The sequence below is a fragment of the Sus scrofa genome, chromosome 13 (genome assembly GCF_054392235.1).
Source record: "Sus scrofa isolate SSC_HxYL_T2T_F1_AM1 chromosome 13, Sscrofa_HxYL_maternal_Yorkshire_Landrace_v2.0, whole genome shotgun sequence".
Taxonomy (NCBI): Eukaryota; Metazoa; Chordata; class Mammalia; order Artiodactyla; family Suidae; genus Sus; species Sus scrofa.
The window spans coordinates 149,825,531-149,852,070 of NC_139395.1; the positions used below are offsets into that span (position 1 = coordinate 149,825,531).

General features: G+C 35.1%; 1 protein-coding gene across 10 annotated transcripts in view; it reads left to right on the plus strand.

Moving 5' to 3' along the window:
- The window catches only part of ZNF148 (zinc finger protein 148), a 125,049-nt gene extending 99,612 nt beyond the window's left edge, over window positions 1-25,437 (plus strand). For 8 of the 10 annotated variants that reach the window (XM_021070208.2, XM_021070215.2, XM_021070213.2 and 5 more), the window contains 2 exons: window positions 17,510-17,628; window positions 17,935-25,437. In XM_021070208.2, the coding sequence (XP_020925867.1) occupies window positions 17,510-17,628; window positions 17,935-19,533 (1,718 nt within the window). In that variant the 3' untranslated portion in view covers window positions 19,534-25,437. Of the gene's footprint in view, window positions 1-10,195; window positions 10,372-17,509; window positions 17,629-17,934 lie in introns of all 10 variants that reach the window. The other 2 variants (XM_084990884.1, XM_084990885.1) reach the window with 1 other exon arrangement.
- The last annotated feature ends 1,103 nt before the right edge of the window (window positions 25,438-26,540 follow it).

The following is a 26,540-nucleotide window of genomic DNA, read 5'->3' on the forward strand; positions in this document are numbered from 1 at the left end:
TTTCGCTCCTTATATTTCATGATTTATTTTCTATTTCTAAGATACTACATTTGCATTGTTTTTGTTTTGGATGACGTTCTTTTTTTTTCTTTTTTTGGCCACCCTGCATCATATGGAATTCCTGGGCCAGGGATAGGATCTGAGCTGCAGTTTCAGCCTACACCACAACTGCCACAATGCTGGGTCCTTTAACCCACTGTACCAGGCCAGGCCAGCCCAGGGATTGAGGGATTGAACCTAAGTCCTGGCCCCGCAGAGACGCTGCTGATCCCATTGCGCCACAGGGGGAGCTCCTCGATGACAATTCCTTTTTGTTTTGTTTTGTTTTGGATTTTGTCTTTTTAGGGCTGCATCCATGACACATGGAGGTTTCCAGGCGAGGGGTCTAAACGGAGCTGTTACCACTGGCCTATTCCTGAGCCAGAGCAACACCAGATCCGAGCCGAGTCTGCGACCTACACCATAGCTCACAGCAACGCCGGATCCTTAACCCACTGAGCGAGGCCAGGGATCGAACCTGCAACCTTCGTTTCTGCTGCACCAAGATGGGAACTCCTCGATGACAATTTCTGAGTCGTAAATATGTCCCTGAATATTATGTATAAACTTAAAGTTCATAGTAAATCATTAACTGTGATGAGTTGAGAGTTAAAGCTACTGCTTCTGTAAGTCCCAGTTTATTTACTCAGTAGTGTTTGGGTTTAGATTAATTAATTAGCTATTAAGACCTTTTTTCCACTTCAGGAAAGTCATCTGTGAGACCAATCCCAGTCTTTCTTTTTCTCCATCATTGAAAGAATTGTTTTTATAATTCTGCTATCATATTTGAGCAAAGTGTTAAGGGCCTGAACATATGAACAAGAGATTAAGACTAGAAATTGAATGAAATGGATATGAAAGACATTTCAAAGGAAGAATAAATGTAGGTGAGATTTAATAACAGTTTAAACAGTAAGAACTGAAGGAGCAAAACTACTATAGGGTAGTGATTTTAAAGCTTTTATTGTGGAACTCTGGTTTTCAAATGAAATCCTATATGGAGCATCATCAGTAGTCAATTAAAAAGGCAGATGATTTCACGTGCTTTCCTTGGCTCTTGATAAGTTGACAGATGTTACCAATACCACTTAGTTGTTACTTATTCAAGGAGAAAATGCCAAGTTGGAAGTGACTGCAGAATTAGCCTCTGTGAAACAACTATAGAGAAAAATATTTTCAAAATAGAATTATATATACTTTAAATGGTTGACTGATATGAAAACTGAATATCCCAACTTACCCTACTATATAGCAGTTTAATATCTTAAAATTGGCAAAACTTTATTGGAAGTTTTTTGTTTTTTTTTTTTTTTTGGTTTTTTTTTTTTTTTTTTTGTCTTTTTGCTATTTCTTGGGCCGCTCCTGCGGCATATGAGGTTCCCAGGCTAGGGGTCGAATCGGAGCTGTAGCCACCAGCCTACACCAGAGCCACAGCAACATGGGATCCGAGCCGAGTCTGCAACCTACACCACAGCTCACGGCAACGCCGGATCATTAACCCACTGAGCAAGGGCAGGGACCGAACCCGCAACCTCATGGTTCCTAGTCGGATTCGTTAACCACTGCGCCACGATGGGAACTCCTGGAAGTTTTTTAATGTAGAGCCAAGGTTAAATTTTTTCTGAATGAGAACAACCACTATTATTGAATACTGAAGAATGACTTTGGAAAATTAGCTTTTGCTGAAGACTTGAAAATGTTTCTTTTTCAAGTAATTAATCTGCAGTGTAATAACTAAAAAGGCAAATATCAAGAATTCTGTAGGTACTCTCCAAGGGATGAATAACCTTTTCTTTATATTTTCATGGATTGATATCGCTGCATATCTTTGTGACAAAACAATTTCAAAGATGTAGTATTTATAAAATCTCCTTGCAGGTTAGTGTTAGCAGATAAACATTTGCATTTGACTTTGATGCCAAGGAATACTAACTTCGAATCCTAATTCAGCAAAATACTATCTCCTATAAAAAATAATTCCAGTCTTCTCATTAGTATGTTTATGGTGAAAATTTGTATTCTATTTTCATCATTATCATTATGGCTTGAATTTCACCAATAAAAATTTTGTGGAAGTTTTTTTTCTCTCTGTTATATGAATATACAGTATCCTTGATTTTTCTTCTCTGCTCACAAAGCTTAATATATTTATTATTTGGCCCTTTTAGAAACAGTTTGCCAATCCCTGTCAAAATTTATTCTTTGAATGTCCCGTTCAGTCGTAGATTCTGCTTTGTTGGTGATCTTGTCCTTCTTTCTCCCTCACTCTTGGTCGTATCTTAGACTAGTGGTTACTAAACTTCAGTCTCTTCATGATTTCAGTTTCTCATTTTCCCAGCGCTGCTTCCTGCTCTTGCCTTTTAGTACTTAGGTTTCAACAATCTCTTAGAGTACAGTGATCTACCTTCTTTTCACTATCCCTAGTTTTGCTCATCTTTTCCATTACTTTCCTTGCCCAGTGAAAATTCTGTCATCGCTTATCATAATCACTCCCTTGCTTTCAGTCATACCTTTTGCTCTCTCTTTTACGTAGTACTCACTACAACTTTGGAAAGTTTTTTTAAGTTTTAATAGAAACTTAAAACTTTATTTTTTCTTACGATTTTATTGAGATATAATTGACTATAAGCTTAAAGTGTAAAGCATAATGACAAATCATGAAAAGATTACAATAAGTTTAGTGAACATCCATCATCTTAACATAGATATAAAATAAAATAAAAAGAAAAAAAAATTTTCCTTGTGAGGAGAACTTTTAGGATTTACTCTTAACAGCTTTCATATGTAACATATAGCAGTGTTAATTATATCACTCATATTGTACAGTATGTCCCTAGTACTTGTAACTAACTAGGAAGTTGCACCTTTTGACCATCATCATCATACAGACATACATTATTGACTATATTCCTACACAGTATATTTCTACACCTGTGACGCATTTATTTTGTAAGTGCAAGTTTGTACTTCTTAATTTCCTTCAGTATTTTTACACATGCCCAATCCTCCTGCCCTCTGGCAGCCTCCTGTTTGTTCTCTGTATCTGTGACTCCGTTTCTCTTGTTTGTATTTGTTCATTTGTTTTGTTTTTTAGATTCCACATGTAAGTGAAATCATACAGTATTTGTTTTTTTCTGACATAATTCTCTTTGGCAGGATTTCTTTTTTTTTTTTGAATGGCTAAGTAATATTCCATTGTAACTATATACCAAATCTTCCTTATTTAGAAGTCTGTGAATGGCACTTAGGTTGCTTCTCTATCTTGGCTATTGTGATTAATGCTGTGGTGATTACAGGGTTGTATTTATCTTTTCAAATTATTAGTGTTTTCATTTCCTTTGGAAAGTTACCCAAAAGTGGAATTGCTGGATTGTATGGTAGTTTTATTTTTAGTTTTGAGGAACCTTTTGTACTCTTTTCCCTAGTGGCTACACCAGTTTACATTCTCGCCAACAGTGCAGAAAGGTCCCCCCCCCCCTTTTTTTGGTCTTTTTGTCTTTTCTAGGGCCGCTCCGGCGGCATATGGAGGTTCCCAGGCTAGGGGTCTAATTGGAGCTGTAGCCACAGGCCTACACCAGAGCCACAGCAACACGGGATCTGAGCCACGTCTGTGACCTACATACACCACAGCTCACGGCAACGCCAGATCCTTAACCCACTGAGCGAGGCCAGGGATTGAACCCACAACCTCATGGTTCCTAGTCAGATTCCTTAACCACTGTGCCACGACAGGAACTCCTAAAGATTCCCTTTTTGTCACATTCTCACCCGTGCTTTTTATTTCTTGTCCTTTTGGTAATAGCCATTATCAAAAGGCTCTGAGTGAGGTGATATCTCTTTGTGATTTTGATTTGCATTTCCCAGATGATTAGTGATTTTAGGTTATCTTTTCATGTCCCTATTGGCCGTCTCTGTCTTCTTTGGAAAAAGTGTCTATTCAAGACTTATGGGAGGTCCCATTGTGGCTCAGTTGGTAGTGAACCCAACCACTGTCCATGAGGTTGCGGGTTCGATCCCTGGCCTCACTCAGTGGGTGAAGGATCCAGCATCGTGGTGAATTGCAGTGTAGGTCACAGACGAGGCTTGGATCTGGCATTGCTGTGGCTGTGGTGTAAGCCGGCAGCTCTAGCTCCGATTTGCCCCTAGCCTGGGAACTTCCATGTACCATAGATGCGGCCCCAAAAAGGACAAAAAAAAAAGTGCCCATTTTAAAACCTTTTTCTCTTTTTTGGGATGTAGAGTTATGTGAGTTCTTTGTATATTTTGGATATTAACTTCTTATCAGATATGTTGTGTGTAAGTATCTCCTGTTTAGCAGGTGGCCTTTTCATTTTGTTGATTATTTCCTTTGCTGTACAGGGCTTTTTAATTTGATGTAGTCCCATTTGGGAAGTTTAACACTTTACATCTCTAGGATAAAACAAGAAGCTATGCTTAATTACAGTTGCTTTACGTTTTAAGTGGGACCTTAATGCGTACCAGAATTTATGCCTTTCCTTAGTCTATTCTACCACTTATCTGGATGGGGCCCATATTTCAGCCCATGGACCAGTTCTACTGGTACTGTTCCTGTAATTAAAATCTTATTGGAACATAGCTATACTCACTCCTTTATGCAATGGCTATGGCTCTTTCTCCCTAAAATAGCAGAGTTGAGAAATTGTAACAGAGATTGTATGATCCTCACAATTTAACGTATTTACTATCTGATCTTTGACAGTTAAAGCTTGCCAACCTTTCTCCCAAACAAATATTTATTACTTTCTTTCTGTAAGTTTCCAATGTTTCCTCCTACCTTCTCACTTTCACCTGTTTACTTGCTTCCTGTTTCACTGAGAAAATCAAAATAATCAAAGAGAACTTTAATGAATTTTTAGTATCATGCCTATTCATCTATTAGTTGGAAAGTTTTGATATTTTGGAGAAAGATGGGCTAATATTGATTTATTCTATTTTGCAAAATACCTCAGGATTTTCTAGTTGTTTTGTATAGATATGCATATAGTTTAAAATTTTCACTTTTTTTCCTTTTAAGGGAAATATGTTTTTTTGACTTCAGACCTTTTCATTGTTTTAACATAGGGCATAATTTACATATAATAAGCTTTACCAGTTATAGTGTACATACTATGTATGCATATACTATATATATAAAAGTATAAACATACGCATTTGTGCAACCCAAAACCATAATCAAAATATAGAAGAGTTTTGTCATTTCCCCAAATTACCCATTATTTTTTCCGTTTTTGGCCACACCTGCTACATATGGAAGTTCCTGGGCCAGGAATAGAATCTCAGCTGCAGCTGTGAATTATGCCAGCTGTGACAACGCCTGATCCTTAACCCACTGCACCGGGCTGGGTATTGAATCCATGGCAGCACAGAGACAATGCCAGATCCTTAACCTGCTGTGCCCAGTGGAAACTCCTACCCTGTATTTTTTAAGGTCAGCCCCTCCGCTACCCCCATCCTGTAGCAAGCGCTGATATGTTTTTCTGTCTCTCTAGTTTTGCCTCTTCCAGAATGTCGTATAAATTGAATCAAATGGTATGTAGCCTTTTGAGTCTGGCTTCTTCCACTCATCCTAGTGCATTTGAGAGTCATCTCTGTTGTTGATGCATAAGTAATTTTTTTGTTATTGATCAAGGTTCTATTGTATGGATATATCACAGGCGGTGCATCCATTCCCCAGTTGAGGTATATTTGGGTTGTTACCAATGTTTGATGTTTAAGAAAAAATTTTCTATAAACATGTGTTATAAAAATTTGCATACAGCATTTTTGTAAATATATTTTCATGACATTTGGGGAACTACCTAGGAGTAGAATTGCTGGGTCATATGGTAAGTGAATGTTTAATTTTATACGAAACCACCAAACTTTTTTCCAAAGTGATTGTACCATTTTTGCATTCCCATCATAATTTATGAGAGTTCCATTTGATCTGCATCATCAGCTGCACTTGGCAATGCCACATTTCTTTATTTTAGCCATTTTTTTGGTCTTTTTATTTTATTTTTTTGTGACGTACCTGTGGCATATGGAAGTTCCCAGGCTAGTGGTTGAATGAGAGCTGTAGCCACTGGCCTACACCACAGCCACAGCAATGCCAGATCCGAGCTGTGCCTACAACATACACCACAGCTCACGGCAACACTGGATCCTTAACCCACTGATTGAGGCCAGCAGTGGAACCTGTGTCCTCATGGATGCTAGTCAGATTCGTTTCTGCTGAGCCGTGATGGAAACTCCTTTCTTTGTCTTTTTAGGGCCACACCTGCAGCATATGGAGGTTCCCAAGCTAGGGGTCAAATCGGAGCTGCAGCTGCCGGCCTACAGCACAGTCATACGATGTGGGATCCAAGCCATGTCTGTGACCTTCACCACAGCTTATGGCAACCTTGGATCTCATGGCCACAGAGTGAGGCCAGGGATTGAACCCACCACGTCCTCATGGATACTAGTTGGGCTCATTACCACTGAGCTGCAATAGGAACTCCCTATTTTAGCCATTCTAATAGGTATGTACTAATACCTCGATATGGTTTCAATTTTCATTTCCCTAAGGACAAACATGTTGAACATCTTTTCATGTGCTTATTTGCTTTCTGCATGTACATATACAAATTTTGATGGGATGTGTGTGAAGTGTCTCTTCAGTTCTTTTGCCCATTTAAAAAAAGCAGATTTCTTTACTGTTTTCTTACTGTTGAGTTTTGAATATTCTTTACATGTTTATTTATATATTGGCAGTGTGATTTGTGTTTTTTTTCCACCATAGAGTTGTTTTTCAGATTGATAGAAAAGTATTGTTTTCTTAAAACCAATATACCTCTTGGTATTTTCCAAGATAATGTCACATTTAGTTTTATTTTTAAATACAATATTAACATAATATTTTTAACTAGAGTGCAAAATGAGTAAAATGGGTAATTTACAGTAATGCGTTTTCTGAAATATGCAGAACTATCCAAAAACAAAAATTTGCCAAAAATATTGCACTTGAGCATAAGTTTTATTATATATTTCAAAAAACAGTATGAATTATTTTTTTATATTCAGTAGATATAAAGTATTCTTGCATAACATCTATTATCAAAAAAACTGGTTAAGCTGTAAATTTCACATAAGTCAGTGTTTAGTACCAAACTGAAGCACTGAAAGAATTTAGTATAACTTACATCATGTGGAAAATAAATTACCTTTTAAAAATATCTTTAGCTTGTGCCTTTTATTGATTTTAATTATGTATTATAATTTATCAGATTCCTTCTTTGCTTGCAACAGTTAAAATGTTCTTAATCACATCATATGTTAAATTAATGGTGCTTTCTCAATAAGCAAAGACCCTCATTCATATTGAGTAATCTGAAAGTACATAATGAAATTCATATAGACCTGATAATATCAGAGAAAATAGGTTATGTAAAAATTTAGAGCTACTGTTGTAAATGTGTATCATTCTTGGTACTAAGTTTTTCTTTATTTTAAAAACTTCTGTCTTTTTTTTTTTTTTTTGGGGGGGCTGCAACTGTGGCATCATTCTTGGTATTAAGTTTTAAAGTGCTAAGGCAGTTTGCTTGTCACTGGTGATTTTTAAGAGTAGGCAGGAAATGGGCAAGAGAAAAAGCATTTCTTCTTTTAAAAAGCCAGTGTTTTGGTATAAAATAACCCAGCCTCAAGTTGGCTTAATCCATCGGGAGATACGGGTTATCAACTCCCACACTATGTGCTCAGAAAAAGAGTGAACCCTCTTGAATAGAAGATAGCATCATCCAGAGCCTGTAGATTTTTTTTTTAATACACACTGTTTTTTGCATTTAGTCAAAAATTACAGTGCATACTAAGTGATTGGTTGGACTCACAGAAAGGCAAGAGAAAAAAAATAATAAAAAACAATCTCTTGGGCAATCTAGATAATTAGAGTTATCAGAGAAGGGCTTTAAAATTTAAACTGTGACTAATATGTTTATGAAAATAATAGAAAAGACAGGAAAGATATGAAAAGATGGAGAATTTTACCAAAGAATTCTAAAATGAAAAATATGGTAGTTGATATAGAGAACATAACATATAGGTTTAGTGGACTAATAGAGGTGGTAAAAGAGAAAGTTAGTGGAATAAAAGACATCAGTAGACAATATCACAGGGAGAAAATATAGAAAAAAGATTTGCGGGACATAACCTTTCTTAGATGGTATATAGAAAGTGTTAGTCATAATAGAAAAAATAAATTGGATTGCATTAACATTAAGACCTTTTGTTCATTAGAGACATCATTAAGAAAGTGAAATCTGAGTCTCATAATTATGTACATAATTCCTACTAATCTATTAAGAAAAACACAAGCTAATAGAAAAGAGTGTAGAATGCTTGAACAGATACTTAAATACACACCAAAGAGGGATACCCAGATGATCAGAAAACATAATGCAAGGGTACTCAACTTCATTAGCCATCAGGAAAATTACTTAAGGTTGCAGTCTCATACCACTTGGACACACTCCACAATGGCTAAAATGAGAAATACAGGTAGTACAAAATGCAGTAGCCCCTCTGAATTTGCCATTCTGCATCTGTGGATTCAGCCAACCACAAATCAGAAATACTGCATGATCTGTGGTTGATTCAGTTTTGGCACCCACAGATTATATTCTATGCCAGGGGATTTCTAGATCTAAGTGACTACTTGGTTACTGGATGTTAAAGGAATGACTGTCCTTGAAAGGATGTGGAGCAATTGGAACTCTATACAAGTTCCAGTTATACTGGTGGTTGTGTCAGATTGGCATATCCATTTTAGTAAACACTATCTACCAAGGCTGCACATACACAAACTCTGTGATCTTTCATTACACTCCTAGTTTCTTATATAGTATACATATATTCACCAAAAGACATGTATCAGAATGTTAAAGTGGCATTATTATGAATAGCCCAAAGCTAGGAACAATGCAGAGTGCCATCAGGAGTTGGAAGAATAAATTGTAGTACATTCATATGATGGAATACTAAACATAACATTGTAGATAAATCTAAATGTGTAACATTGAATGAAAGAAGCCAGAGATAAAAGAATACATACTGTATGACCTCATTCATGTGAATTTCATAGGTAAGGTAAAATGAATGATTTCTTGAAAATCAGTGTAGTAATTAATTACTAATGGAGAAAGTGTAGAAGGGCTTCTGCAGTGCTCATAACTCATAAAGAAGTGTGTTAGTTGGAACTACCAAAAATCAGATAAATATGTCAAGTCATAGTGAGCTAGTTTATGCATACAGCTTATGTCTTTATCAGTTTCTTGGATATCATTTGCCCCAGTAATTACCAATGTATTTTAGTAAGAATGCTTACATATAAGCAGCTCATTGTGTGCAGTGTCGAAGTTACCAGAGAGAAACACTGCAGTGGGGGAAATGTGTGGTCTCACCAATAGCCATTACAATTAAAACTCCAGACTCCTTGGGTATTGGAAAATTCCAACACCAATGAGTGCTCGGTGATATTGTTTCTTCTTCACCATGTTATTGCTTTCCTGAATTGTAAACAGTAGTTAACGAAATTCTTGGTATTTTTCAGGTAAGCTTTTCCTGTTAATCTTAAAATCACTCAAGTGCTGTATAGACTATCTTTGTTTTCCAGCAGAGGGGCTCTGGTCCTTAAGGAAAAAACAAGAAATGGATTTGCTCCTAAAGAAATTTCATTTAAGATTTTCATGTTTCTTAAGGAAATATGTATCAGTTATTTTATTTTCCATTCAAGAGACATAGCAAAATTGGGAAAAATACAGAGCACATTATCTCTGCTACTTTTTAACATAATATTTGAGAATAGTAGTCAGCAAAATTAGGCAAGAGAAAAATGTTACAGGTAAAACAACCTATTTTTGCAAACAATATTATTGTAAACTTGGAAAACACATGAAAGTCAACTGAAGAATGACCGCAGCCCTGCAAATTCATTAAAATTGCAGAAAACCATATTCTTTGTACGTGTATGCACATATGGTAGAAGATAAAAATGAAAGAAAACACTCTTTTTAAAAAAATATTGACAACTAGAATTGTGGAAAATTCCATATTAAGAAATTATTAAAATATTATTGAGGACACAAAACAAAACTATCTCCCCACCCCCCTTTTTTTTCAGTGAGAAGAGTCAGCATCATAAAGTATATCAATTTTCTGTAAGTTAACATAAAAATTTCAGGCAACTCCCCCAGATACTAGCCAAGCTAATTCAGAAGTGATTTGGAAAGTGGACAAACAAGACAAACCAGAGAAAAACAAAAGAAGAGCAATTAGGGGGATTGGTCCTCCTAGATGGTAAAGTATATTATAAAGTCTTAATAATTAAAACATGTTGGTTTTGCTTATTAATAGTCCAAAGAATAGAAGATCTAGAAATAGACCCATGGAACTTATTAGTATTAGTATATGATAATGATTAAAAATGTGATCAAGAAAAGCTGAATCTTGCAGTAAATGATGTTGGAAAAACAGAGTTTTATCTATAAGCTCACATTCTACCTCAGGATGAACTCCAGATGTATCAGATTTAATGTAAAGGATGAAACTATATATGTGTCGTTAAAAATATGGACAAATTTTTATATGGGAAACTTCTTTCTAAATAATACTCAATTAAAACACCTAGTAGCCAAACAACTCTACTCCCACTATTTAAAAATAGAAAAGAAGACCAGGAAGAAGTCTCAGAACGCATACAGACAAGTGACCACGTCTCTTTAATAAAGCTCTTACAAATCGTTAAAGAAAAAGACCAACAACCTAGTAAAAAAAAAAAAAAAAATAGGTGAAAGATATGTGGATGCAGTTCATAGAAAATGACATAAAAGATGATCAACCTCATACTGAAATACTGTTTTTTTCACATGTTAGATTTGCTATCTTTATGAAGTGTAACAATGTAGTAGTATATGGCAATTTTATTGGAAAACAGCTACTGATACATGGTCGGTGGGATACAGATTAACATCTGTGGAGACCAATTTGGCAGTGTGTTTCAAAATCACAAATAGATTTATTATTTGATCAGGAATTGTGTTCTTGAGATTCTATCCTATGGATGTATCTGCAAATGTATGAATTAATGTATTGACAAGGTATCTATTACAGCATTATTTATAATAAAAATTGTTTGGAAATAATGAGGGAATGGTTAAATAAATTTTATGTTTATCCACCAGGGAAAGATATCAGCTGTCAGAACAAATGAGATAAAACTTTTTCTGCTAAGATTTCCAGGCTGCTGAATTTCGAAAAAAAGAAAGATGCAGGACACTGAGAGGAAAAAATTAAAAAGGGAATATGTGCTTGTTTTTGCTTTTGCTTGTGTCAAGAAACCCTGGAAGGAACATCCACGTGAATGTAGTCACCTATGGAGGACAAAGATAGGAGAAAATTTTTTTCCTATATACATCTCTATATTGTTTTGATTTCTTTGGAACCTAATTTTAAGTATGTAATCCAAACCATAAACAAACAAGGAGTCTTAAATGACAAAACTTAAAGAGATTTTCAGAGGGTAAACCCTCATGCCATTTCTTTTTTTTTTTTTTTTTTTACCCAATGAATTTTATTACATTTATAGTTGTACAATGATTATCAAAAACCAATTTTATAGCATTTCCATCCCCAACCTCCAGCTCATCTCCTCACCCCCAAACCTGTCTCCTTTGGAAACCATAAGTTTTTCAAATCTGAGTCAGTATCTGTTCTGCAAAGAAGTTCATTGTGTCCTTTTTTTAGATTCCACACATAAGTGATGGCATATGATGTTGGTGTCTCACTGTCTGACTAACTTCACTTAGCATGATAATTTCTAGGTCCATCCATGTTGGTTGCAAATGCCGTTATTTCTTTCCTTTTAATGGCTGAGTAATATGCCATTGTGTGTATGTAAAAAGTATTGTTTCTGTAGTGGCTAGTTTAAAAGGAGAGAGAGAAGAGAGAACAATAAGAGAGGGAGAAAAAGATATGAAGAAAGATGGTAGAGTAAAAAAGGGGGGGCAATAAATACTAAAGGAGGACAAAAGACAAAGGATTACACATAAGGTAACAGAAGTGATTAATCAAAAAATAAATGACAGTAGAAGATGAATTTGTGTTTACATCATCTCTGGCTTACTTAGCCATCATAATTGTTCTTTTTAAGGGGGGTATGAAAGTTGTTTTTTGCTTTGTTTTTTATTATTATTTATTTATTTATTTATTGTCTTTGTTTTTGTTTTTTAGCAGCAAAGGAACATTTGTACAAGTTACTTTTAAGGCATTATTGTTCCTTTTCTCTATTTAAGTAGATTTGTTGCTTCTAGTTAAATAAGCTGTAAATTCTTGATCATCTACTAGTATGTAGCAAATAACTTAAATATGATTTTTTCCAGTTAATTAACTTGACTTTAATCGCTAGTCCTGGAGGGCAGAAGTAATTTCTAGTTCACTTTGCATGGCGTCAGTTGTGTTAACATGCAGTATTAAAATTACAACTTTAGGGAGTTCCCACTGTGGCTCAGTAGTAATGAACCTGACTAGTGTTCATGAGGATGCGGGTTTGATTCCTGGCCTCACTCAGTGGGTTAAGATTACAGTGTTGCCTTGAGCTGTGGTGTAGGTCACAGATGCAGCACAGATCCCTTGTTGCTGTGGCTATGATATATAGGCTGACAGCTGTAGCTCTGATTTGACCCCTAGCCTGGGAACTACCATATGCTGCAGGTGCAGCCCTAAAAAGTAAAAAAAAATAAAAAAAATAAAAAAATACAACTTTATTGACATATAATTCACAGTACTAAAAACCCCACCCTTTAGAGGTTTATAGTGTATTCCCAGAATCGTACAACTGTCACCACAATCTAGTATTTAGAACAACTTTCATCATTCTCAAGTCCCGTACCTATTCCTCCCAGCTCTAGGCAATCTTTAATCTACTTTCTGTCTCTCTGGATTTTCCTGTTTTGGACATTTTATATGACTCATATGAATGGAATCATACAGGAGGTGGTTCCTTTATTTATTTATTTATTTTTTTGGTCTAGCTCCTTTCACTTAGTATAATGTTGTAAAGGTCCATTCATGTTGTAGCATGTACTTCTCTTTTTTATAGCTGAGTAACATTTCATGTATGAATATACCATATTTTGTCTATTCATTTATCAGTTGAGGGAAGTTGGGTTTTCACTTTGGGGCCATTATGAATAATACTGTTACGAATATTTATTTTTTGTTTGGATTTCCATACTTAAAAGAGTATATGCTTTGGAGTGGAATTGTCCAGTCACATGGTAACTCTCTTAAACATTTTAAGGATCTACAAAATTGTTTTCTGAAGCAACTACACCATTTTACAATCTTACCACCCAAGTATGTGGGTTTCAGTTTTTTTGCACTGGTTACTGTCTTTTTTTTTTTTTTTTTTTTTTTTTTTTTTTTTTTTTTAATTTTAACCATCTTAGTGGATGTGAAGTGGTAACTCGTATTGATTTGCATTTCCTAAGTGAGTAATGATATTGAACATCTTTTCATGATCATCTTTTATTGGCTGTTTGTGTATGTTCTTTGGAGAAATGTCCACTCAAATCCATTGCCTGTTTTTAAATTTGATTATTTGTCTTTTTTCTATTGAGTCGTGAGAGTTTTTTTTAATGTACTGGAAACACATCCCTTTCAGGTATGATTTTTAATGTACTGGATACACATCCCTTTTCAGACATGATTAGCAAATATTTCATCCTATTCCATGGATTGTCTTTTCACTTTTTAAAATAAACCATAACTTGAAGTTTATCGTTTTAATCATTTTCAAGCAAACAGTTTAGTGACTTGAAGTACATTTACAACGTTGTGTAACAGTATTGTACACAAACAAAACCTATAGCCACTAAGTAGTAACTCCCCTTTCCTCTCTCCATCAGTCCCTGGTTACCTCTATTCTACTTTCTGTCCCTCTGGTTACCTACTCTAGATAACTCATATGAATAGAATCACTCAGTATTTGTCCTTTTTGTGTCTGGCTTCTTTCACTTGGCATAGTTTCTTCAAGGTTCATTCATGTTGTATCAGAATTTTATTCCTTTTTATGTCTGAATTATATTCCACTGTCTGTATATATCACATTTTGTTTATCCATTCCACACTTGGGTTGCTCTATCTTTTTGAATGTTGTGAATAATGCTGCTCTGAGCAACTGGTATGCAAATCTCAGAGTGACCCCCTGTTTTCAAGACCTTGAGGTATATACCTAGGAGTAGAACTGTTGTCTTGTATGGTAATTCTGTGTTTAACATTTTGAAGAATTGCTAAACTATTTCCCACAGCAGCTGCTACAGCATTTGGTCATTTCACTTTCTTGATAGTGTCCTCTGAAGCACATAAGTTTTTAATTTTTTCTTTTTTTTTTTTTTAACTCTTTTTAGGGCTGCACTCGCGCGGCACATAGAAGTTCCCAGGCTAGGGGTCTAATTGGAGCTGTAGCCGCTGGCCTACACCACAGCCACAGCAAAGTGGGATCCGAGCCGTGTTTGCTACCTGCACCACAGCTCACGGCAATGCTGGATCCTTGACCTACTGAGCAAGGCCAGGGGTGGGACCCGCAACCTTGTAGTTCCTAGTCGGATTTGCTTCCGCTGCACCACGACGGGAACTCCAAAAGTTTTTAATTTTGATGAGGCATGTTTTATTTTTTGTTTGGCTGCTTGTGCTTTTGTAGTATATCTAAGAAATCATTGCCTCATCCCAAATCAAGTTTTATTCCTGTGTTTTCTTCCAAGAGTTTTATAGTTTTAGTTTTCATAGGCCTATGATCCATTTCGAGTTAATTTCTGTATACACGTGGGGTTGGGGTCCACCTCCATTCTTTTCCACATGTGTATCACATTTTCCCAGTATCAGTGCTGAAAGACTATATTCTTTCCACATTGAAATGTCTTGGCACTTACGTTGAAAGTCAGTTGACTGTAAGTGTAAAGGTTTATTTCTGGACTCTCAATTCTATTCCTTGATGTATATGTCTATCCTGATGCCATTACCACACTATCTTACTTAATACTGTAGCTTGCTAAGTTATGAAGTTGGGAAGTCTGAGTCTTCCTACTTAGTTTTTATTTTTCAAAATTGTTTTAGCTGTTCTGGATCCTTTGTATCTCCATATGAATTTTAGGACCAGGTTGTCAGCTTCTGCTTTGAGCAATGGGTGTATTACCATTATTACCAGTATTGAAGTCTTCCAGTTCATGAATAGCATGCAGAATTAATTGACTTTTAATCAGATTCACTAATTTTCTCTTTTTATCCTTTCTCACTTTTAAAAAATGACTTTAACTTCTATTAATGAGTTCTAACATTGACATCTTTATTTCAAAATATGTACCTATTCTTTTAAAAATAATACGTGTACCCTCCCTCCCTTTTCATCCTAGTTCCTCTGGGATCTTGTTCTTTTGCTTATTCACCATAATATTCCATTTCACCGTTAGTTCAGTATTCATATTCAGTTTCTCTTCTTCACTGGCTCTTTCTTTGCCTTTAAATAAATCCATCTCCCCATCCTTAACAATACTTAATCTTGAGCGGATTGCTTCCTGTTACTTCTTATTGCTTTTCTTTTATTTCTTTCACTTCCAGACTTGCTCAGTAAGTGGTCTTCTCTCCCAGTTTTCATTGCTTCATTAGTTATTCACTCATTAGCCCCTTGGACAAGTACCTTAACTTTTCTGGACTTTCTTTTTTGTAAAATAGGTAAATTGGTTTAGATTAGTTGTGTTAGGTTCTCATTCTAACCTCCAACCCCTTGGAGTTTTTACTCAGAATTTTGGGTGGCAAGCTTAGATTTGCCACCAACATCAGCTTTTGGGGCCCTCTTTGGAAACCTCCCCCCCGGCTCCCCCGCCGCTGCCACCCAAGTGCCCAGTTTGAAAGCTAGTTGCAGAGTCCCTTCAGCCCTACAATTTGGTAACTTCATAGCAGTTGCAGAAGTTGCATTCCTGAAAGTTTCAAATAACTTGTTGCCAAATTAAATTCTCTTCTTAGGTACCATTTCTCCTGTATATTTTATTTTATCTAAACTCCTATTTGCTGTTATTATCTCCTATATTTTCTTTCCTTGACTTTAATTACATACACATAAGCTCTTTAAGGCCTACTCAGCTTAGATTCTAACACTTCCAAGAAGCTTTCCCAAATCATGCCAGCTCATAATAACATTTTTGCCCACTAATAATCCATTGTAATAATCATGTATGTCATTCTTGTGGTACTTAAAAATTGCCCAAAGTATTTTGAGCTACACAAAGATCATTTAGGCTCAGATTCTGACCTAAAGAAATGTAATCTAGTAAGAGAATAGAGTTTTGTGAAATAATTACTGAGATGAAAGTAATGAGTGTCACAGGAGAGGTACAGCTGAAGTTCTGTGGGAAGTTAAAGAAGATCAGGATACCTTTCCTCTGGGAGAATAGGGCACAGTAGCACATGGGAGATGGGTTGGGCCTTAGGGGAATGTAGTTACCTGAACACAGAGATGGGCATTCCTGACAGAAGGAGCAGTGTGACTCAAGGCAGAAGAAGTAGGAAGGCTTGAGGTGGTAGGTTCTTTAATTTGGCTGGAGGAGAAAGTTAAGAGAACTAGTGGGATATAAAGATGTAAAGGTAAACCAGAGCTGGATATAGTTTTGTTAGTTGTTTCTTTATAATATTTGTATCTTGTTTTCCCAGCTATGTGATAAACTCTTTGAAGACAAGTGATATGTCTGATCACTGGATAGAGGAGAAATATTCAGTAAAATTTTGTTGAATATATGAAAAGCAGAAACAGTAGTTTCCCAGACAAGCATTATTCAAGATAACTTCTGTCGCACCCTTCGGTTTACTTAGTCGTGGCTTTATCAGTAAAAACTCTTTTAGATCTTCATAGTACTGGTTTCTTAAAGCTAAGAAGTCTTTATGTGATTTTTTTTTTTAAATTGGGGAATAGAATGGGGGTTGTGTGTCCATATTAATAGCACTCAATTCATTGGACCCAAAAGGGCATGAAAAATGTAGGTTCAAGTTGAGCAAAAGAGAATCAATATAAACAAAGCTTACTTTTAAAACTTAATTTCTAGGAGTTCCTGTTGTGGCTTGGTGGATTAAGGACCCGATATTGTCTCTGAGGATGTGGGTTCTATCCCTGACCTTGCTTAGTGGGTTCAGGGTCCATTGTTGCCACAAGCTGCTGCATAGGTCACAGATGTGGCTTGGATCTGATGTTGCCGTAGTTGTGGTGTAGGCCTCACTTGAAGCCTCGATTCAACCCCTAGTCCAGGAACTTCCATATGCTGCAGGTGTGGCCCTAAAAAGACAAAAAAACAGAGTTGGGGAAAGTTCAGAGCTATTTTAAAGATTCTTGTGATGGAGTAATGCATTATTTTATAATATTTTGTTTTAAACTTTCTGTATTATGTATTAGGTGAAAAACCATTTCGCTGTGATGAATGTGGTATGAGATTCATTCAAAAATATCATATGGAAAGGCATAAGAGAACTCATAGTGGAGAAAAACCTTACCAGTGTGAATACTGTTTACAGGTAAGAGATGGTTTGTTTTTTTTAAAATCACTTTATGGAGGTATGATTGACATTGAAAGTCTGTCTGAAATTAAATTATAAAATAACTCTAATAAATTAGAAAATGTTACTATTTGAAGAACTTTCTAATTACTGTGGTTGATTAGATCCATAATATTCAGTTGGCTCTGTAAATTAATTTGTAATTGCTTGTATTACTACACTTATATCTATCTATATATTAATTGCTTTTTTTCTTTTCTTTTCTTGGTTCACCAAAACACAAACTAAAACAAAAAATTCACTTCCAAACTTTGAATGCAACAGTATTTTTCCAGAACGGATCGTGTATTGAAACATAAACGTATGTGCCATGAAAATCATGACAAAAAACTAAACAGATGTGCCATCAAAGGTGGCCTTCTGACATCCGAGGAAGATTCTGGCTTTTCTACGTCACCAAAAGATAATTCACTGCCAAAAAAGAAAAGGCAGAAAACTGAGAAAAAATCGTCTGGGATGGATAAAGAAAGTTCTTTGGACAAATCTGACCTGAAGAAAGACAAAAATGATTACTTGCCTCTTTACTCCTCAAGTACTAAAGTAAAAGACGAGTATATGGTAGCAGAGTATGCTGTTGAAATGCCACATTCTTCGGTTGGGGGCTCGCATTTGGAAGATGCATCAGGAGAAATACATCCCCCTAAGTTGGTTCTCAAAAAAATTAATAGTAAGAGAAGTCTGAAACAGCCACTGGAGCAAAATCAAACAATTTCGCCTTTATCCACATATGAAGAGAGCAAAGTTTCAAAGTATGCTTTTGAACTTGTGGACAAACAAGCTTTACTGGACTCAGAAGGCAATGCTGACATTGACCAGGTTGACAATTTGCAAGAGGGGCCCAGTAAACCTGTGCACAGCAGCACTAATTATGATGATGCCATGCAATTTCTGAAGAAGAAGCGATACCTTCAAGCAGCAAGTAACAACAGTAGGGAGTATGCGCTGAATGTGGGTACCATAGCTTCTCAGCCTTCTGTGACACAGGCAGCTGTGGCAAGTGTCATTGATGAGAGTACCACAGCATCCATATTAGATTCACAGGCACTGAATGTGGAGATAAAGAGTAATCACGACAAAAATGTTATTCCAGATGAGGTACTGCAGACTCTGTTGGATCATTATTCCCATAAAGCTAATGGACAGCATGAGATATCATTCAGTGTTGCAGACACTGAGGTGACTTCTAGCATATCAATAAATTCTTCAGAAGTACCTGAGGTCACCCAGTCGGAGAATGTTGGATCAAGCTCCCAAGCATCCTCATCAGATAAAGCCAACATGTTGCAGGAATACTCAAAGTTTCTGCAGCAGGCTTTGGACAGAACTAGCCAAAATGATGCCTATTTGAATAGCCCGAGCCTTAACTTTGTGACTGATAACCAGACCCTTCCAAATCAGCCAGCATTCTCTTCCATAGACAAGCAAGTCTATGCAGCCATGCCCATCAATAGCTTTCGATCAGGAATGAATTCTCCACTAAGAACAACTCCGGATAAGTCCCACTTTGGACTAATAGTTGGTGATTCACAGCACTCATTTCCCTTTTCAGGTGATGAGACAAACCATGCTTCTGCCACATCAACACAGGACTTTTTGGATCAAGTGACTTCTCAGAAGAAAGCTGAGGCTCAGCCTGTCCACCAAGCTTACCAAATGAGCTCTTTTGAACAGCCCTTCCGTGCTCCATATCATGGATCCAGAGCTGGAATAGCTACTCAGTTTAGCACTGCCAATGGACAGGTGAACCTTCGGGGACCAGGGACAAGTGCTGAATTTCCAGAATTTCCCTTGGTGAATGTAAATGATAATAGAGCTGGGATGACATCCTCACCTGATGCCACAACTGGCCAGACTTTTGGCTAAAAAAATTGTGTAAATAATACTGGCACTTTAGAACAGATTAAGCAAGAGTGGGGTTACTTTGTGTAAAATGGAGTGCTGTACAGATTTAAGAGCAATGCGTTATAACAAGTTAAGCTGATGTGAATAGCAAGATAATCCAATAACTGCATTTTGTTTGGTTAGTCAGCATTCTTTGAACTGCCTTACATGTTGTCACCTTTATAGAAGCAATGCATTACTTGTTTTAGATCAGAAACTTGCTATTCCACCCACACCAAGTTTAAAAGGAAAAAAAAAAAAAAAAGACTTTCGCACAATTGTTTCCTAACTGATAACATTGTACATTCTTAGGAGATTAGTAATTGTGTGAAATTTACTCATACTGTTTCTGAGTTTTTCAGTGTAGTCATGGCACTTCAGCAGGGAATCTGAGTATACTTTACAGATAGCGTGAACTTAAAAGTTTAAATGTCAAGAGATTATGGCTTAAATAAATTAGTGTGTCCTATGGGGGGGAAAAAAGAAACCAAGAAACCACCTTTTAAAAAAAATAATATGCCATATACCCTTGATTTTCATTTTGCATTATATTGACTTTTTTTTGAGGAAAAAAGTAATAAAAACCTGATAGTCTAAGACTCCACTATTTAAAAGCCTAATTACTTTTAAGATATGCATACTTTCAAAACTGTTACCAAAATACGTAGCTGTTGAAGCATTCACTTCTCTACGGAAGTATGCGTATTGGTGTCAGTTTCTTTGTACAGTTGTACCTAGATATTTTTTATGATTTTTCATGTGCAGGTATCAAGGTTTTGAAGTTTAGTAAAAAGATATTCTGTAGATTACATTCCCAAGAACATAATGCTTACACAAAATGTATATTCCACGTTTTAAAGCTTAATTGTATTTTACTTTACATATACACTTCAGTTAACATAGAGCACTTAGAATCTATTTGGTATTTTTGATTTCTCAAAGTAAAAAATAATTAGATTTTTAGGTTTGATATGGTTGTGTCATAATCATCTCATAATTGAAACTTTTAATTTTTGGCAATAAAAGGAAATTGAATACCTTTGGAACTGTAAAACCTGGTTTAATCCTTCTCTTTCTAGAATCTTGATAGATTGGATAATTAAGCAGTATCCAGAGAAACTAAAGAAATGGGCATTTTAATTGCTTATTTTATCTTAAGTTACTTTTTAATGAACACTGCTCATTACAATTTTACAAACCAAAAGTGTTTACTAATTCTAGTAACTACAATTTTCTTTTTCAGCTAGATGAGTGATCGGAAACTTTTTGTTGCATTTCAAAATCTAAATAAACTACAGACTTTATCCTTATACCATGAATGTTTTTTTTTTAATACTTTGTCTTAATACAGCATGGTACAATAAATAGTGCTTTTATAGATATACATATTATATATATACTTTTCTAAAGAATGATGATTTGAGTTACACATTGGACAATTTTAATTTTTGGAAAATAACAGTAGTTATATTAATTTTATTATCCTCTTTAATTTGTTCCAACTTTTTGGTTTTTTTATTTTAAATCTCCACCATCTATCTTTGTCACAGTGCACCTACTGATATAGTACCAGAGATAACCTAAAATAAATACCCTTGGAAGATGAAACTTTATTGTTAATTTCCATTTTAACTTTTCTATTGGCCTTCTAGATCTGCAGTCTTTGTTTCAGAATAGAATGTTATACATTTAAATTATTTTTTCTTTAATTTAATGTTACCCAAGACTGTTCTCATAAAGAAAGAGAACAAAGAAATATTCACCCTTACCATCTTTTACATTTATTTTGAATATATCGGTGTTTTATGATAAGGAATATAAATTATGTTTCATGTGGTTTCCTCTATACTTTGGTTATTAAACTTTGCTTGAAATACTGATTTTCCCATTTGACAGCTTTTTTTTTGCTGCCAAATTTTTCAAGAATTTTAGACTTCTTTGAAGTAGATATTTAAGTTCTGCCATTACGGACTCTTTAAGAATAGTGTGTCTTGTCACACATCACAACCTCAAGAAGGCTTCATTCAGGCGAGATGTTAACGGTGGAACTGCGCTCTCTTTAGGTGGGCATTTGTGTTTTTCTCATACTACTATTGGATGATAGTAGGCGTTTATTTCCTGAGTTTTGAGGGTTTGTAAGCCTGATCAGAATTTCTGCTCTGTTGAGAACTTTGTGCAGAAGAAAGGTTTTTTTTGTTTGTGTTACCATCACCAGCGCAGTTTTTAGAATGTGGCTCTGCTGCAAGCAGAAGTTCCGGTGTTGCATTCCTGTGTTCAACACATTTCTTTACATCTACATAATGGCAGACTTTTCTACCACATTATAAGCATTTTTGAGATAAATGATACTTCGGCATAATTCTGACTTACCACTTAAGCATAGTCACTGCTCTCTTACTGTGAAATTCTACATGCCTACCAGAGTTACCTTGTATTATCATTATATGATAAACATCTCAGCATTTTGAGTTTCCCTACTTTGGTTCAGAAAATTACTTAATTTCTATCTGGGCATTAAGAGAGAAAGCAAGTAGCCTTTTGTGCTGCTTTAAATCAGAATATTGAGGATATAAGATACCTTTTGCAATTTTTTTTTTTTCCTTTCTCTCGGTGAAGAAAACAGGCTCTTGTGCCCTTAAGTTTAGTGAAACATGGGTGAGGTGTGCTTTCTTAGGACCTGTCCTCATGTTTGAAGATTGGAAAGAGATCATATTAGATGAAGTAATTAATGACTCCTAAACATCTTCAAAAGTGTGTGCTTTACTGCACACGTTTCATTTGGTTCAGAATATTTGAAGTGGCTCTTAAATGTTTTGGATCTACTTGCAGGTTTTCTAGTTGGTACCATAGAAATCCATCCTTTTAGCTCTGGCTGAGGACTGTCAGTGGTGGGGTAATTTTCTCGTTTTGAGAGGCAAAAGAGGCTTTATGCTCAGGGTAGGCTTTCATTTCCACAGACCAGAGAAACTTGCAAAGTGCCAGCTAGGTTAGATCTTTTGCCACTTCTTTCATTTTATTAATTTGGGTTTTTAAAAGGGCTGTTTAAAAAAAAAAAAAAGCCGGGAAACTTTAAAAGTAGGCATTACTGTAAAACTACATTTCTTAGAACATTTTAAACTAGAACTTGTTTTTTTCACAGTATATTTACTTGAAGAAGCACTATTATAATCAATGAGAAACTTTTTGACTCTGCAATTTAATTTAAACTTTTTCCGTTTCAAATTGCTTTATTTCAGGGAAATAATTTTCCAGTTGTTTTTGCTATATTCTGCAAATAAAAACCATGTTTCCTTTTTTCACTTAAACTTTGGTAGGAAACAAACTAAAGCAGACAAACATTTCTTGTTGTGTTTGTTGCTTTCTTTAATCCAATGGATAAAAAAGTAAAACCCTGTAAACATTATTTTATTTTTTTATGCAATACCATGCTGTAAATATGGTTCATCAAATAAGGATGTACCTATGATTGAATCTTTAATTCTGCACAGTTAGAGTTTATATATAAACGTGTCTTGACAATCAAGGACTTTTATGTGAGTCTTCCTTTATGATGTTTATTAATGTTATGCATTCCATTTGTTTTGAAGTGAGTACCAATGTGCTAATTTGTATTGTCTGAAAGTATGTAATGTTTTTACAGCTTGTTTTTAAGAATCTGTAAATATGTACAAACAAATCACAGTACTGCTTTATGTTAGAAGGCATATGATGTTGTACTGTATGTAAGCAATAATACATAGCAGTGCTAACTTTACAAGTAGCATCAGGAAAGTTCTAAAAACATTTCAGAGTTATTATCTTTATTTCATTTAATAATGATTATCTTTAATCAGTTTTTATAAGCAAATTCCATTGTTCCTCCTATTGGAACGTAACACTGTTTACACAGCATAATTGAAGTTGCAGGGGAGACAGGCTAAATCTGACTTCATCTGTACTCACTTTCACTAAGCATTGAATGGCCTTACCACTCTTCTGCAAGATGGAGGAAGACCGCAAAACTTAGTGCCCATCACACTGAAGGAAGGGGGTGTGTTTTTTTTTCCTGCTTCTGTACTGCTATCTAACTTTGTGGTTTGCTTTGAATTTTAATATTTGTTTCTGTTTTAGATTCAAGCCCATAAGTTTTGAGGTGACTTCAGCTCCATTGTGAAATAGTTCTCTTCATAGTTCATAGCTACATTTCAATAATTCTCAACTTTCTACTTTGATTTTTAGATACTTATTTTTCAACCTTGATTTCTCAGCTGATCAGATGAATTTATTCAACTTCAATACAAAGAAAGACAAACCTATTGTAGTTTGAATTGAGTAGATATTATACTGTACAGAACAGCTAACTATTTGAACACACACATCACTGCTTTAGAAATAAAACCGCCAATTTATAAATGTATATGACCTACATTTTATAGGAAAAATGTTTTTAAATGCTAGTCATTTATATAATGTGCTTTGAAGGATTTGCTAGTCCCACTTCTGTCACTTTTTAGTACACTGGTATCTTTTATATGTAATGTATGCTTTTTATTATTGTAGCAAAGCATTTCAGTAGAAAGAATTTTGCAACAATATGGGGGAAATTTTTCATTGTTGGATTTGAATTATACTGGATTTTATCTGTGTAGTCTTACTTGTCTTTATTTTAATGCTGTCTGGAAGGGAACTTGGTATCCAAATAAAGCAGGTAACCTCATTTTACTTCAAGGGCATACTGTGTAGTGCTGAATTTAATCTGGAAATCTGATGATTTTGAAAAGGAAAACAAGTTTATAAAAATTGTACAGAAGAAATTAAATGTGTAATGGAAATCCTGATGGTGGAGCACGTTGAATTTTCTGATATATAATGTTATTTTCCTGGGATCCCCTATGCCTTCTTTGTATTTCAACTAATAAAAAAAAAACCCTGTCATCGAAACTGGTAGGATAATAGAATATTCTGATTATACAGTATTACTTTTTCCTATCCTATTTTCTGACCTTTCTCAATCACTGTAAATTTTATTTTCTATTTCCTATTGCTAATTAAACATGTACATAATATAGACACTGTTGTATAGAACTGAATGAATTGGGTTGCTATGCTTGAATGGGTAACTAAGAAATAGAGATACTGAGAATTTCTAAAATGCCAAAACAGATTTACAGGAGAAAAGGGGCATCATGTGTCCCAGGAAGGTCACAGCCGATGTTTCTTCAGCCCTCTGGAAAATCAGTGTGAAAGAGCTGCAAACTCAGTATCTGACACAAGTGGGTCTTTCCTTCCCCATCTCCCCTCCAAATATACGAGCACTAAATTTCAAAGTCTACTCAGGTGAAAATTGCTTTGCAATGAAACTTATCACATTGAAATTTTCACTGTTAAAAGATATTTGTGATATTTTTAAATACAAACTCACATCAGTAGTCAGCAGCCTGGCAATTGAAATTCGGTAAGTCAATATATTTTAAACTACATTTTGCCCTCCAAATAGGATTGTTTTTAAACAATTGGGAGGACTTTTTGTTGTTGTGTAAATGCATTTTTTATTGTCATTGTAAAAATAAAATTTTGCTTGATCCCATATTATGCCATTAATGAATTGCTGAGCCTTTATAATACAATGAAAGCTTGTTTCATGTGTAATCATGGAACACAGAAATGTTCTTTAAACTGACCTATTCATTAAGAGGGTTAATGACTTTCACAGCTTCTGGCACTATTGTCATACAGTTAACCTTGCCATTTGGAGTTTATAATACCATTTAATGTATTGTGATACTAAAGGAAGTTGTTTTATTTTTAATTGAATTATTAGACTAATTTATATTTGCAAATTCTGCATTTTAAATGTGGACACTGGCTGTTTGAAAAATAAAATACAGAATACAGTTTTATGAATAATTTCCTAGCTGAATTTTTCACAGTATTCTTAATCAAATAACTAATGGTGAATATTTTAAAAGCGTGGTAAGATTAATATTAAAAGGAGGAAAAAGGATGTTTGTATGGAATTAGCAGTTTGTTAAAACAGAAGTTGGGTAACAATTAGTAAGGCCTTTACTATAGCTTTGTATAGAATGTTATTGATTAGGTAGATCTAAAATGTAGGAGTCAAATATTACTGCCATCCACTATTTAGACTTGAAATGTGTTTTAACACAGAGCTAAGGATATATGTGATCTTTTTTCTTTATAGATTTAGTTAAGATTTCTTTAAGGTTTAGTTAACCTATCACTATATGTGGGATTTTTGTTTCCATTAGTGAAAATGTGTTTTCATCCATTTGTCTCTGCCAGCCCCCCCTCCCTATTTTGTGACCATTATAAGAAAGCTTTCTGCGGTCTGGATCCTTGGGATAAATGGAAACTAATTGGCTTTTGCAGAGGTTAATTCTAGGACCCTGACTTTATTAGGATGGTGCTTTAACCAATTATGTGTAGTAATACCACCCATAGTCTATTAATCCATTTCCTAGATTGGAGTTTTTCTTGAAAGGTGAGGAATGGTAGGGAAGAAGGGTGGTGAGACAATTCTACCTGATAGTTCTCCCACCTTCTGAAGATTACAAGGAAAAATTGAAGCCACTTGAATTGATGTTATGTTACTAAGTCTTATTTTGACAGTTATCATGCACAAAAGGCACATGAAGATCTCTATGACTGTATGTTTGGATAGAGTTAAAAAAATTTTTTTCGTAGTGCTGGCAATTCCCCCTCTCCTCACTTTGATGAACCTGATATAGCATTGGAATAAATTATATATTCCTTTGATGGATAAAGAGTCAATGGAGTGGAAGAGTTTTAAGTGAACTAAAGGTAAATTTTGACTCATAGTTTTGTCATTTTCAAATGGCTTCAAAAGGACATTTATAGTAAAACATGTTACAAACACACTCATGCAGATGTATATACATAGGAAAGAGCTGAGATGTGAAATGTGATGCTACAAATGAGAATGACATTTTCAAAGTGGTGTTCAAACTACTGGGACAACTCAAGTTTAG